Consider the following 11,514-nt stretch of genomic DNA (forward strand, 5'->3'; position numbering starts at 1 on the left):
ACTTCTTGTGGTCAGCTATCGGATCCTTGATTTGAACTTATGAAGTTCATTATGCTCATATTCATAGTGTTTTATACTGAAATCAGTTAACTTAAGTATACAGACGAATACAACGTTGAAAGCGCTTTAGAGGCATTTAACACGTAATAATGATGATTAGCAATATTGTATTAATCAAGATCTATGTAATTATTTTCGTCGATTTTCGTGAAGTCGGAGAAAAATCTGTCTCTGAAGGAATACGTTCAAATCTACTGTCAGATGTTTGTAGATATGTTTATGTTTTCAAGAAGTGACCGTCTGAAACTCTGAAAATAAACGTGGCAATGTACACTTCAAAAGTACATGAATATTTTCAATTATGGAAACATGCAATAAAATTTGTAATTAAATCAGAATACTCTGAGTATATTACATATATAGTTTTATTTGTTTCGGCGATATTTGTGAATAAGGTAAACATAACCTGCGTATGGATAAATTATTAGCGAAAAGGATAAAGAAAACGTTATTCTTCTTTAATTTATAACATACGAATTATACACTATGTGATAATTCCCATAAGGATAAACCGAGAAGTCAGAATGTAGTCCTATTCAGCGGTGTTGAGTCGTCTTGAAAGTTAAATATAAACTATGCTACTGTTTTTTTAGTAGGTTATTTTACGACGCTTTATCAACATCTATGGTTATTTAGCGTCTGCATGAGATGAAGGTGATAATGCCGGTGAAATGAGTCCGGGGTCCAGCACCGAAAGTTACCCAGCATTTGCTCAAATTGGGTTGAGGGAAAACCCCGGAAAAAACCTCAACCAGATAACTTGCCCCAACCGGGAATCGAACCCGGGCCACCTGGTTTCGCGGCCAGACGCGCTGACCGTTACTCCACAGGTGTGGACTATGCTACTGTTCGAAACCAGTAATTTAATCTAATTCATATTCATGTATTGCATCCAACTGATCACGTACATGATATGGGACATGCCAAAAGTACACATAATTACTAAGCTACAACAGAATTAAAATACAACACAGTCCATTAACTAAAATATAACATATAAAATTTCAACATTAATTATAAATAATTTCGACATTAGCAAATAACAACCACAAGAACACATATGACACTTCTCAAGACAAATCACATTTCATTTAGCAGTCTGGAGTCAATTTCGACCAACGCGTCCTTCATGAGAAGATGCACTTCAGAATGTTTATTACTTTCACAATTAAATATGCTTTATTTACTAATTAGTGAGCTCTTGGCTCATATTTTTGTTTTCTCTAAACTTCAACTGTAGTGCTCCCAGTACCTAGCCATTTAACTTCAGTTCCCAAGCTAAAGGTGCAAACAGATAATTGGAACATACCACTACACTAATAAATGCTCGATACTAGTTACTGAAAAATTTTTGAAGCAGTCCACAAAGCTGTCTAAATTGTCAGTGATGTGGGCCTGTAGAATTGTTTTCATTGCCCAAGCCATTGATCATTTAGCTTATTTTTTCTCACCAAAAATACAATAGGCCTAGTTCGCTAATCGACAAAAACCTGTGAAATGTGTAAGAACGAAGAAGCGTTTTAGGACAGGATTTCTTCTAATTCTCTGGGGTGATTTGCTAGGAGACGTCGTTGCATATAGACCACTTTTACACTAAGCCTAAAATTTGTTTTTGCAAGATATACTAAAACCCTAAACTAACCTAACCTTTTCCTTAATCTATGACAGGTTACGTTAGGTTAGGTTAGTGTTTTAGTATATGTTGTATACACTAAGTTTAGGTTTAGTGTAAAAGTGGTCTATATGCAATGACGTCTCCTAGCAAATTACCTTCTGTAATCTCTTCGTATTTTTCCAATTCTCCACATTTCCATCTCATTTCATCGACTTTTGAGTAGCCTTTCTTCCTTGAAAGAAGTAATATTAGATATCAACGCTAACGTGGGACGGAATATCACTTGCAGATATTTAAAACGTACGAATTGCATGTTAAATTAATGTTTTGTTCCATTTGGCGAGTTGGGATGAAGTAGGGAGGCAATATCTCATTGAAAAGAACGCCTGTCAGTTTCTGTAAAACTTTGATGAATCTACAAGACACACCCCTGCCCTCTCGAATTGTAATGTTCTTAAACGGGGTGCGTCTTACATACCGAAAACTGCAATTTTTATGCGCAGTAGTGTATGCTCATATAAATATATGCCACATGCCCAGGACTCCGCAAAATACCGTAACTTGTATCCATTGTGTGCTGTTCTCAGAAATATTAATATGTGGCATTCTGTGTTCATTTGCAGTATGTGCTCTCAGTATTGAAGTTTACATATCCTACGATCTTTCAAGGATGGCAGACATTAGTTGGCGTTTTAATATTAAAGTTTCTGACGATGAAGAAGCAGTTAGATGTGACTCTGCTAGATAAAGCAACAGTAATCAACCTTTTACCACATTGCTTGTATTTCCTCGGAGCTATTGTGGCAGGATCGAAAGCATTAGCAGCTCTGGTAAGTGCAGATATGGGATAAGAGCAAACCAGACATCTGGAGTGCAGTGCCGGTACAAAGGATTGCTAAGTTACAGGGTAAATCCTTTCAGTATACCGATACTGTGATTCAATTATAATTTAGGTACACCATTAGAGCATCAGCTTTCCACTTCAAAGGCCTGGGCTGAAATTCTGGTAAGTTCTTAGTGGAGTTTTTTGTAAAAAAAAAATACGATTTTGAAATGGGTGTTAGTGTCTTTGTTCCTCCATTAATCTCTCTTCATCAACATCACTACCACTACCAACTTTGGTGTATTATTATCTGACTGGCACCCAGTAACAATTTGTTCAGTTGTTCGGAAAGTAATCGAGAGAGCGCCTCCACAGTTACGTCAATTTCAATGAACACCAGAGAGACTATACTAATTCTCCAGGAACACATGTATCCTCCAGTCAGTTAAACAAAAGAAAGAGAGGGCCTGTATCGTCTTTTTGGACATTCGAAAAGCTTTCCACAATGTTGGCTATAATCGTCTCAGTGCAGTATTGCGGCCTTCTGATATGCCTGCCCACCAAACTTTCAGAATTAATAATGAATCCACAGCTTGACAGTACGACACAAATTGAAAACCAAACCAATCATTTTCAAATGTGGAGTTTTGCACAGGGATCCCCGTTATTACCAACCATATTCTGAATGAACTTTCGGAAGATTCGGTAACTTCACAGTATGACTATTTCTTCCAGACTAACTGCAACGAGTTTTGCAGATGACACAGTGATCATAGGCAGAGACCCTACAGCAGGAGAAAAATGAACAAGAATGGTCATTCATAAAAATTGGTCTCGAAATTAATATTCCCAAATGATCAGTCCTTTCAATTCGGGAAGATCAATTATGTAATGATAACTTAGTTCTTTACAACTGTGAAATCGAAGATCATGGCATAACTAACACGATACGTTATTTGGGTGTTAACTTTACAGATCAGATCACTTTTGCCTTCTTCAATATCGCCAACTCTCATATGCCCTTTACAAATAATTCCATTAAGTAAAATTCCTAGAACCTTTTTACAAAATAATGACAAAGTCCTGAAGAGTGCACTTAAAGAAATTTTGCATCTTCCTGTGGATGTCCCTGACCACATGCTGTACATTGAACGCTGTCTTAAAGGGTTGGACTCTGGGAAACAAGACTGCACCATATTAACATTTGTCATGTTCTTCACTTTCGCAACCTCAGTGATAAATGCTTAAGATGTCATGATGATGATGATGACGGTGGTGGTGGTGGTGGTGGTGGTGGTGGTGGTGGTGGTGGTGGTGGTGATTATGATAATCCTCATAGATTGCAGTCCTTGAAGATCTGTTATGATCTACCAAAGTTTTCTTTTCACCATTTCCTATGACGCCCTTAATGACTTTTTCCCATTATAATTCAGGATTGCTTTTGGCATTTTATTGTTCGACTTTCGATTTACAATAATACTAATAATAACAGGGATTATTATTATTATTATTATTGTTATTATTATTATTATTATTATTATTATTATTATTATTATTTTCATCATCATCATCATCACCACCACCACCACCACCACCACCACCACCACCATCACCATCACCATCACCATCACCATAATGATAGCCTGCATAGCTTTGGTTGATTAGTTCCAGTCTCAGTTGTCTAATAGCTCATTTACAAGTCTTTCTTGTCATTCTCTAGAGTGGCGGTCATCAGCACAGTGCACCCTCGGGCTAGTGTCTCTTACCTGCAGATAATACATTGCAATAGCATGCATCCATGGCTGCTGGCAGGTATGCTTTCTCTCTCCCTCTCCCTTCTGCACGACGGTGCATATTGCGATGCACTCCTTATTTCAGCACGTGCTGACAGCCACTACTCCAGGTTGATGATATTTAACTATTGTTGGGAGAGGTTTTCGTGCCATGTGTTGGACAAGTTATTTATTTTTGTAGCCACATTTCTGGTTTTTATCTAAAACTGAGACAACTTTTAATTAATAATAGAATTTCTTCATTTTTTCTTATAATCTGACAGAATACGCGTACATTGTGCAGTGTTTCTCATAAGTTGAATTTCAGATGCTCTAATTCTTGATTTTTCCTTGGCTTTTAGTGTCTTCTATTAATATTGGAAGGGCCAAAGTGTTATCCATTTTTAATCGGGTACTGTTTGGAGATTTTGTGGGTTTAAATATATTATTAATAACTCCTTTTATTCTTAAAAATACGTATTGAAACGTTGCTGTTTGTTACTTTTCATTTTCATAGGATAGTTAAGTGAGTTGGTTTGCTGTATATTACTGCAGTGCATCTGACAAGTGTTTGTTTGGCTGTCATGGAGTGCAGCAGTGGTAGGGATGTTCAGTAAGGTGCAGCAGTGGACTGCAGTCAGTGTCAGAATAGCTACATCGCTTCTGGGCAGGTCAAACAAGTTGAACCTCCTGCACAGTGACTTGGAAGAGCTGTACTAACCTGACATTTGGTCTGTTTTTAAGTAAAATTGATAATAGCATATACTGTATTCTGATTTTGCATTAAATTCGGAATAAGCATTAGTTTCAAGATTTTACAATATTATTCTAAGTTTCAAACTTTGCATCTTTTAAAGGTGAAGTACCTTTTTAAATAAATATTCATCAGTTGTCTGTATTTCAATTATAGGTCATTTGTTATCTGATGAAAGCATAGCTTACAATTAGAACCTTATGGTGGTGGTAAGTGAGGTAGTGAGGGAGGGAAGCTTCTCAGCCCACTTTCTGCTTCCCCTCACGCGCAGGTAGGTTTCACGAGATAACGAATGGCCTGTACAAGAACAAAATACTTCTAAAATCCTTTGAAAATACAAAATAATGTATTTCAATTTTAATGACTGTGTTTTCATTCACAACTCTGTTTGGTGCGTCTTCTCAGACATTAGAATTATTTCCGTATGTGCCTGTTAGTGACCAAGTTTCTTATTCTGTATTTTACCTCACTCGAGCTGCTCAGCAGTTCCACATATTAAAGTATATTAATCACCTATTTAAAGATTCTGCTACTGAACATGCTTGCTGTCATGTTATCTTGGGATGCATCACTCTTTCTCAGGTCACGGATCAAAAGAAGTGTCGCGTGTCATGTAGCATGTCTAGTATCAAAGAATTGATTGTGCTCCGCTCTCCCCACAGCCCGTACCGGTGTTCGTGTCAGTGTGCAACCTCCCGCTGGCCTGCATCTTCCTGTTAGACTACTCTGCTAGTCCCCTGAACCCAGGCTTGGTGCAGGTAACGGCTGGGGTCATCAGTCTGGGCACTGCAGTCTCCATCATCTTGCTGGACATCAGCATGCCGGTGAGTCGTAGATTTATGGCATGTCCCTGCTAGAGGTCTTCAGGGTCATTTGTTCGTTAAATAAAACCTTACAGATGGTTAGGTTTCGAATTAGAAATGCAGTCAAGTTAGACCATAGGATTTGCTATGTAAGAAACCACACTTTTCTTTTAGCCCACGAAGTCTGCATTTTTTCCAGAAACAAACTGATTTCCAAGTACTTAAGAAGAGTGGAGTATAGGGACAATTTACAATACTATCCCAAGAATTTAATTTTGGGTGGGTGAGAATTGATCGGTAATTACTGCTTGTAGAGAATTACCTACACATGAAGTCTGACATTTAACTGATGTGTGTGCGTGCAGTTTGCTGACTCCGGGTACTCCTGGCTGCTGGCCCACATCCTGTTCCTCACTGCGCAGACCTTGCACTCACGCATAACAAATCCACGATTCACTGAAATGGACAAACTTTACTACAGTAATTTCTTTAGGTAACTTTTAATTTACATACATTTAAAATAACACCAGTCCAGCTCATACAGGCTACCTGCTAGCAGATTCCACGTTAAGAAAAAAGCATTGAGCATATGGGCTATTCCATCAAATGACCAGCAACGCCTACCTATCACATAGCTTGTACAGTGCACTAGGCGAGGCCTATAAGACCAATGCTTTTTTCTTAACATGGAATACTTTTACAACTACAACATCTATATAGGGTGTTTGAGAATAACTGTTGCTAGTTTTCAAATGTGATGGAGGAGATGTAATGAAGTTTTTTTTTTTTCTTTTTCGTAATAAAGTAGTGCCTGGAAGTGCTTCCATAGGTACTGAGATGCAATGATATGAAAGAAATGAGGATTGAGTTCTAAAATTTTTATCGGAGGAAGTTTCTAATTGGAAGGATAATTCCATACATATTAATTGAGGACACTTTAGTCTGTTTTGCCGGTCTCATGACAGAGGTGAACGATCATCTAACCAGAATGGAGGTATCTTGTGGTTAGCACAGAGATGCTGTTTTGTGTCACTCCTTACTTTGCCCCTTACACCACGAGGCGAGCTATAGTTCGTAACACACACCTTCCACGCATCAATGTGTACACAAACAAAAAAAACCAGAACAATGTTCATTGGTGCACTCACGCATTGTTACAACTTTCAGTCAAACTAGAAAACCCCACATATGAGTGTATTTGCTTGCAGAGCGGTAACTCGCCTGCAGAACTGTGGAAAGTCAGGGTTGAGCTATATAAATTGATAAACCAAAAAGAGGCTCCTAATTTGCATAATTTTCATGGACATTTGGCAGCAATGTTTGTATCACTGTACATAATTGTGAGAAATTATTTTCAGTTTTGAATGATAAAACGATTCTGAATTATTGACTCTAATTTACCTTCTATACTACGAGTGAATGGAACCAAATATTGTAGAGTTAATTTCTGCTAAATGTCCACATCGTTCCCACAGAGTAATATGCTTGGAAGTAATTTATTGTCAGAAATACATTGTTTTAGTTATGCTGATTAATTAATAACCTTTTGATCTTGTAAAGTAAACAGTTCGCCAATGGAAACACTATCTACTGTGCTCCATGACGTAACATAGTATGTGGAGGGGGTGGTACCAACAGATGATCTGCCCAGTCGTTACAGCTGGCTTTTGTAACCGGATTTTGCTACCTATTGTAATAGCTTCCCAAGTGCATCACGATGCTGGGTGAGCACTGGTCCCATACAGTGGTCGAAGTTTCATGAAAATTTCTTCCTCCATGAGGACTCGAACCAACTGCATTTTGTGTAATGTGAGTCCACAGCGCGGGTTAGGGTTATGTCATTTTGCGAAGTCATTCATAGAATTACATTTTGTAACATGCCAATTCTCAATTATTGGAGGTATGATTGCGTAAATGGTAATTAATTTCTCAGATATCGAAGTTTTTTGGGATGTAGTGTCTGTATCATGTCATCTTATGTAATAAAAATACAAGGTGGGTCAAAAGTTGCTTTCCCCAATATTCGTTCTTAGGTTTCATACCTGTACAGATATACAGATGTCATAACTTGAATAAACGAATAGCTGGTGTAATAATGTTTGTGTGTCAACTGTTTTTCCGATGTTATGTCTTGTTATTGTTGTTGTTTTGTTTTATTGTGTTGGGTTGCGCCTCTATGCAATAACTGCTAGTTTCTTGCAACGAATCGCAAATTACCCACAGAACAACGTGTTTTTGTGCTACAACGTTGGTGGAAGCACAGTAGAACACAGCATTGGTGATGAAAAAGAATGTTTTTGCTCAGAAACCGCAGAATCTGTATCAATTGCGACAGATGATCGAACCGTCTTTCGTGAAAGTCGATGAAAATCGTGAGTTATATTCTGCCATCTGTAAATCAGTGTCTAAACGTTGTGAATTGTGTATCGAGAAACAGGGCCTCCATTTTGAACAAAATCTGTAAAGAAATGTGTAGTCAAATGTCAATTGAATGTAATTAAATATAAGGAAGTGTTGGGGAAAGCGATTTGTAACCCATCCTGTATATATACAATTATTTTACGAGTTTTTTAAGTATTGTGTTATTTCTCGAAACAAAAGCCCATTAACTTCCTAGTAAAACATGCAGGCAGGTAGAAAGCTGTATCAGTAACGCTGCATTAATGGTCACAGTGTGGTGGTGCTTGCGCCATCCAGCTTCTACTTGGAAGAGGCGTTCTCCGTTCTGCACTTCCAGCACCGCCGCCAGGTGCGCTTCTACGTGGGCTGCGTGCTCAGTGGGGTGCTCGGCATCCTGCTGCAGCTGTGGACGGCCAGGCTGCGTGCCGACCAGCGCTTCCAGCGCACTCAGGCGCTCGCCAAGCTGTTCGCCTGTGTCGTCGCGCTGCCCGTGTTCAGCCCGGACCTCTCCTTCTCGGTGTGGGGCTTCGCAGCTGCCAACCTGGTGTCCAGCATCCTGATCCCCGCAGACTACGAGTCCCTCGAGAAGCACGACGACATGCTGGACATCTAAGAATGGAACTCTATTGTTTGTGTGCATTTATTTATACTCCTTGTGCTCAGCAAGTGATATTTTTATGAGAAGAACATAATGGTATATTTTTATAGTTGTATATTATTTTGTAACGGATATTTTCCAGCAGGTGTTCGGACTGACATGTACACTGAAGTAAGGAGTGGACAGAATATTAGCTTTAATGTTCGGAGTATCAAAAAATAGTTGCGATTAGGTGAATGATGGCAGACTTCAAGCAGAATGTGATTTTTAACTACTTTCACTCCATTACAAGTGTATTTTCATTAACAAGATTGAAACTCTGTGTTTTACACTTCAGCAGACATTGTGGCGTATATGTAAGACAGTGTTCTTCCGTTATAATTTAATGGAATGACAGTGTAAAACTAAGAAGCAGCAGCCATTTCTGTATGCATTGTGCTGAACATTATTTTAATTCTCACTGAAAGTAGCTTTTTTTACAAGACACAAATTCTGACAACTTTAGTTTAGATGTCCATGTGTACTGTATTAGGTGAGTTGAAGCAGAATAAACAAATGTAGAGTCCACTGCAAAAAGGGGAATGTCGAATTTATTTCATTTTGCAGGAAATGAAATTTAAACTTTGACTTCCTATCAAAAGTTACAATCTTCCTCAATCTAAAGATCAGAGAAAATCCTTTAACCTTTCAACCGATTAACACCCAACTGGAATTAGAAGAATTAGTTACATCGAAACTTACATTGAAGGCTCTAGCACTGGAAGCTGTGAATAATAGGAGAATGCTTCACAGGATCAGGAGCTACATGCGAATTATTCTCATTTTATCAACCAGTTGGATATCATACAACAAATTTTGATATAGAAATAACGGCCATTCATATTGTGTTACAACAGCTCTTATATAGAATAGACAAATTTAAAAAAAAACTGTCGTATTCACAGATTTTAAGGCAGCAATCTATGCACTTAATTCGCATCAAATTTTGTCAATCCAAATTCAGGAATGCTAGAAAATGATACAACTACTTCACAAGTTACAGAAAAAAGTCCACTTGCAATGAATGGATACCTGCACATTGTGGAATTGCTGGCAACGAAACTGCTGATCTCCTTGCAGAAAAGGTTTCAAATTAATTCCAAGTAAAACTAAGAATTTACTTTCATATCTATAAAAAGACTAATTAAAAATAAATATAAAGACAAATATACACAAACAAGCTAAGGATAAAAAATGGAATATTTTAATCAATAAACCAGAGATCATTCCACAAACACCCCATAAATTGGCAGAAGCAAAATTAAGACTAATTACAGAACATGCTTATTTAGCGAAACTAAACTAATCCAATTGACCCCTGTGCAACAAAGACGAGGAACATCCACAGCCAAGCATTTGATAACATTCCCCCTTTTTTGTGTTGTATACCAATTCGTCAACATGATGTACTATCATCTTTCTTGCAGTGCAACAAAGTGTATTGTATTCTACTCCCTTTGAACTATAGTACTGAACTTTCATATGATTTTTCACAAATTTACGACATTTCCCCTTTTTGCAGTGGACCCTTAAAATATTATTGAAAAACAACCTGAGATAAATTACTTTTGTTGAAATATGTTATTTGTGCACCCACATAAATTTAAAAGAACTTAAAAAACTTTGAGAGAAGATTTTAAAGTTATTTTTATAATGATTACTAATCATACACATTATATTTTACATTATTCTTTATACTCATTGTTGTTGGGGTGTGTTTACACGCTGAATCTGTACATTATTTTTAAGATTATCTACGTCGTGTCTCGGATGTACACAGCAGTGCAGTAATATCGTGCACAGGCTATACAATCATATCCGTGCTCCAAGGTCAGATACTTTATCCTCAATATAGTGGTTTTCTAATTAGTGCTAGTAAAGTCCACCATTACTTCTCGTGTATTCTTTTGTTTTTGCTGTTAAAAAAAAAAAAAAGAAAGCAAATTCAAAAAGATTACCGCGCCTACACTGACTGACTGGTCTGGGTCATGAAACTTATAACTGGAAGAAAAACCTTGACCACGTAAAGTTTAAGTTAAGCTGGTATATGACTCCGTGTGTTATGTTCAGACCTGTCACATTATCTTACGTAAAGAACATCATAATTCAAGGTAGGAAGTTTGTACCAAAACATAGTTTTCAGGTTGAGTGCAGCCATGCATATAGATCACTAGCTGTCTTCTGTGTATACTATACATCTCACATAAAAATAATAAAAAAAAAATATTACTAGTAATATCACAAAACCTGAAATATTTCATCAAAATTTTACTTCCAAAGAATTAACTATAGCTATACAAAATTTAAAAACCAAGAAGTCTCCTGGCCCCGACAACATTCATTCCGAATTTTTTTAACATCTGGGGGAAAAAGCCAAGTCTGTACTTTTATCCATTTTCAATTTATCATGGAACACCTCAATTCCTGCAGCTTGGAAAAAAGCAATCATTGTACCAATTCACAAAAAAGGGAAACCTGCTCATGATGTTAATAGTTATCGACCAATAGCACTGTTAAGCATGATAGCAAAAACCATGGAGTCCATGATCTCCAACAGATTAACTTGGTATTTAGAATCCCATAATCTTTTATCACCAAGACAAGCCGGTTTTCGACAACTACACTCTACCAATGAACAAGTCATACGCCT

General features: G+C 37.5%; 1 protein-coding gene across 2 annotated transcripts; it reads left to right on the forward strand.

Annotated features, from left to right (window-relative positions):
* The first annotated feature begins 94 nt into the window (after nucleotides 1-94).
* On the forward strand, nucleotides 95-10,833 carry LOC138706810 (UDP-N-acetylglucosamine transporter TMEM241 homolog). 2 transcript variants are annotated; one of them, XM_069836537.1, is made up of 5 exons: nucleotides 108-455; nucleotides 2,299-2,505; nucleotides 5,687-5,848; nucleotides 6,193-6,320; nucleotides 8,501-10,833. In XM_069836537.1, exons 1-5 carry the CDS (start codon nucleotides 327-329, stop codon nucleotides 8,838-8,840), a joined length of 966 nt encoding a protein of 321 aa, XP_069692638.1. In that variant the 5' UTR covers nucleotides 108-326; the 3' UTR covers nucleotides 8,841-10,833. The 2 variants fall into 2 exon arrangements, with proteins under 2 accessions (XP_069692639.1, XP_069692638.1); XM_069836538.1 differs by lacking the exon at nucleotides 6,193-6,320 and having other exon boundaries at nucleotides 95-455.
* Nucleotides 10,834-11,514: the final 681 nt, after the last annotated feature.

Source organism: Periplaneta americana, chromosome 9, assembly GCF_040183065.1.
Source record: "Periplaneta americana isolate PAMFEO1 chromosome 9, P.americana_PAMFEO1_priV1, whole genome shotgun sequence".
Classification (NCBI taxonomy): domain Eukaryota; kingdom Metazoa; phylum Arthropoda; class Insecta; order Blattodea; family Blattidae; genus Periplaneta; species Periplaneta americana.